The 3,803-nt window shown below is 38.3% G+C and overlaps 1 protein-coding gene across 3 annotated transcripts in view; it reads right to left on the bottom strand.

The window, feature by feature from the left end:
* LOC106870388 (protein PAT1 homolog 1) overlaps positions 1 to 2,753 on the bottom strand; it is a 24,862-nt gene extending 22,109 nt beyond the window's left edge. For 2 of the 3 annotated variants that reach the window (XM_052978567.1, XM_052978566.1), the window contains exons 1-3: positions 2,604 to 2,753; positions 2,211 to 2,276; positions 880 to 1,063 (exon numbers count right to left, since the gene is read on the bottom strand). In XM_052978567.1, the coding sequence (XP_052834527.1) occupies positions 880 to 1,063; positions 2,211 to 2,276; positions 2,604 to 2,647 (294 nt within the window). In that variant the 5' untranslated portion in view covers positions 2,648 to 2,753. The remainder of the gene's footprint in view (positions 1 to 879; positions 1,064 to 2,210; positions 2,277 to 2,603) is intronic. The other variant, XM_014916432.2, reaches the window with a different exon arrangement.
* Between the last annotated feature and the right edge of the window lie 1,050 nt (positions 2,754 to 3,803).

The raw sequence follows: 3,803 nt of genomic DNA, 5'->3' as shown, positions 1-3,803 counted from the left end.
GCCAGTGCCCCTGGACTGGCTCTTATGCGGGTGGCACATAAAAGACACCATTTCGAGCGTGGCCGTTTTCGTGCGGGTGACACGTAAAAGCACCCACTACACTCTCTGAGTGGTTGGCGTTAGGAAGGGCATCCAGCTGTAGAAACTCTGCCAAATTAGATTGGAGCCTGGTGTAGCCATCCGGTTGCACCAGTCCTCAGTTAAATCGTCCAACCCATGCTAGCATGGAAAGCGGACGTTAAACGATGATGATGATGATGATGATGATGATTAATCAGCTTTTTTTTCACTGCACGTCATCACCATCATTTAATGTCCACATTCCATGCTGGCATGGGTGGGATGGTTTGACTGAGGTCTGGAGAGCCAGCAGCTGCACCAGGCTCCAATCTGATCTGGCAATGTTTCTATAGCTGGATGCCCTTCCTAACGTCAATCACTCCGAGTGTAGTGGGTGCTTTTTACGTGCCACTGGCACAGGAGCTAGTCAGGCGGGCCTGGCATCGATCATTTTCAGATAGTGTTTTTTATGTGCCAGTCAGGGGGTACTGGCATCGGCCACATTCGGATGGTGATTTTTACAGGCCACCGGCATGGGAGCCAGTGAGGGGGCACTGGCCACAGCTACAATATTGGTTTTACTTGATTCAACAGGTCTTCTCAAGCATATCATATTACCCCATGCATCAAGGGTACTGGACCGGACATGCATGGCTGTGATATTAGCAATAATTCAATACACTGATAGAAAACAAAAGCAGAGCCAATAACCTGATGCATAGAGCATTAAAAGCTATAAGCACTACTTACTATTCTCTTCCATGCAAATGAGTGAGTTATTTAATTTCTAAGAAAGAGGAAAAAGCTCTGAATACTTACTACATAATAATAATCATCAACATAAGGATTATCGGTGTGTAACTGCAAAAGCTGAATTTTAATAACCCATTCTTTTTCCTTCTGTGTCATAATCCCAGCATATTCATCAACAGGATGCCGCGTGTCTAAACGCTCCCGATAATTATCGCGTCCTCGCTGCTGCTGATAATTATTTTTGTTTTGGCTGTAAATAAATGAACATTTTCGTTTCCATAAAATATAAACAACAAAATAAAGTCTATTTTAAATTAACTATCTCTAGAGTATGCCCACATTTTTTTCCCTTTTTTACCATGGATCCATGGCATGTAAACAAAAGGTCAAACATGATTTGAACTAAAAACATTTTATAACTGAAAAAGAGCAATGACTTGATCCACTAAGCTACTGGAATATATGATTTTTTATTCTGTATCTAAATTAACAGTCGAGACACAAGACTAAACATCTTATTACTATTTCTACAAACAAGATTCACTGTTGAACTTATTAAACTAAGATAATTTTTGGATTCAGCCATTGTCTCAGGCTCACCAGTTCCATCTGATTCATATATATAATACGAGAATCACTACCATTAATTCATATAATTTGTTTCATTTCTGCACATAGTGAAGTTAACCTGGACAGATTTTATAATCATCATCGTTTAATGTCCATTTCCATAGGTGTCCAGATTCCAATTGTCTGTTGTGGCATGGTTTCTACAAATGGATGCCCCTTCTAATGCCAACCACTACACAGTGTGCTGTGTGCTTTTTATGTGCCACCGGGACAGGTGCTTTTACACAGCACTGGCACAAGTGCATTTTATGTGGCACCAGAACCTGTGAAGGACAAGTCTGCATGTATGGATGACAGTAATTTAACTTAGCTTGATGTGTCAAGATTTTATAATATAAATGTGAACTACTTAAATTATTACTGACATCGTTACTTTGAGTTCATTCATTTTAAATTCATTTTTTCACACTTAGACATGTATTTAAAAGCCACACACTTCTAACCACTAACCGATATGTTTTTCAAGTATGGTCTCTCATTTCCCATGCCCTTGAAGGCACAAACAAGTGGACAAGGTCCTAGAATAAAAGCAAACAAATGCACTAACACATACACACACATGCAACAGGCTTCTTTCAGTTTCCACCCACCAAATTCACACAAAGCTTTGGTCAGCTTGAAACTATAGTAGAAGACACTCATCCAAAGTGCAATGCAGTGGGATTGAACCCAAAACCACATGGTATGGAAGAAAATTTCTTAACCATGTAGCCATGCCTGCACCTGTTGTTATTTACTGAAACAATATAAACACAAATAAAACTCACTTATTAAATTGACGCATTTGATGAGGTGGTCTGTGAATCCTGACATTGTCATTTGGATGAGGAATTCTAAAAAAAAGAATCAGGAGTTAGAAAAGGAAAGAATTTAACATGCAAACAGCAGAGGCTAATTTGACATTTTGGTTTGTTAAATGAAGATACTAACGAACAATAACCAAATTGAAACCCAATAAACAAGTCTCGAACATTTTAATAATCACAACAGTTCTATGTAAAAACATCGCCTTGCCTCCACCAAACTTCCTATTTCCACCGCCACAAGGTCTGCTCTGATTAAACAAACCTGGGATTCAACACATCATTGTTATCAAAGCCTTAAAATTGTAAAGATTAACTGACAAGATTTTATCAGAACGTAATAGGAAAAGAACTTACCTTTGTCCATTAATATTAGGAACTGATGAGCCAACTATTCTCATTAAATTTGGAGGGTATATCAAATTTGGTGGAAATCTGGGCACAGGATGATTCCTTGCAAGGTTTCCTAAGAAAATAATCCAAAATTCAAATTTCAAAATAGTTTCTTTTAGATATTTCAGTTGGTTTTAATACAAACTTCATAGAAATAGCTATACTCGTTATTGCTGCAAAAGTCAACGAAGTTCTTGCAGAAACAACATTTTTCTATTTACACCATATTAAAGAAAAAAGAAACTAAGTCTCATCACTATTTAATGTCAGTGTTCCATGCTGGCATGGATTGGACTGTTTGACAGGATATGACAGGTCTGACTACTGCATCATGATCCAATGTCTGTTTTGACATTGTTTCTATGGCCAAATGCTCTTCCAAGTGCCAACCACTTTACATACAGGGTGTCCTAGAAATATTTAGCCATGTTTAAAACTCTTCCTAAAGAATATCGGTTCATGTAATACTACCTATATTTTACATAAAGATTTGCATATATGTCTATTGTTTTGTTCGTCTATAATAGGTTTGTAAACAAACATGGCGTTGAAAGCAAAACGTGACCAGATTGTTGCTTTGAAGGAGTGAGCAAGAAGGACATAATAAAACAGTTGAATGTGTGCCGTAAAACAGTGTTCAATCCCTGAAAACAATATATGGAGTCCATTACCTCTAGTAAGCCAATTCCTGCTAGGAAACAATCAATTCATACCAAACAAACTGTTCAAGCTGTTAAGTGAATGAACTGAAATCCCTACAGAAATGCAAAAAAAAAAAAAAAAACTGCAAAAGCTCCTGATATTTTGAACTTGTCAATGCACAGGATTTTTAAAGAGGATTTAAAGCTAACTGCATACAAGATTCCAGGAAGAAACAGCTTGACGGGTAAAACCAGGTTAGCTGAGATGAGCAGGGAATTAGACAGGAGACCCAATTACACATCGATACAAACACACACGCTGCTTCCAGATTCTCAGTTTCACCGAGATGGGGAGGTCTTCTTGAAAACTGCATATTGCCAGTCATCCCAGCTTTTTTGTATTCTTCTTTATGAGCTTCAAGGTTCTAAGATCAACCTTCACCACTTCATCCCATGTCCTCCTGGGTCTCCCTGTTCCACAAACTCCATTCATATCAAGCAATTGACATACAGCTGCCTGCAC

Source organism: Octopus bimaculoides, chromosome 2 (genome assembly GCF_001194135.2).
Source record: "Octopus bimaculoides isolate UCB-OBI-ISO-001 chromosome 2, ASM119413v2, whole genome shotgun sequence".
NCBI classification, from domain to species: domain Eukaryota; kingdom Metazoa; phylum Mollusca; class Cephalopoda; order Octopoda; family Octopodidae; genus Octopus; species Octopus bimaculoides.
Note: the sequence above shows the minus strand (reverse complement) of the source record. Positions and strands in the feature narration are given on the sequence as shown.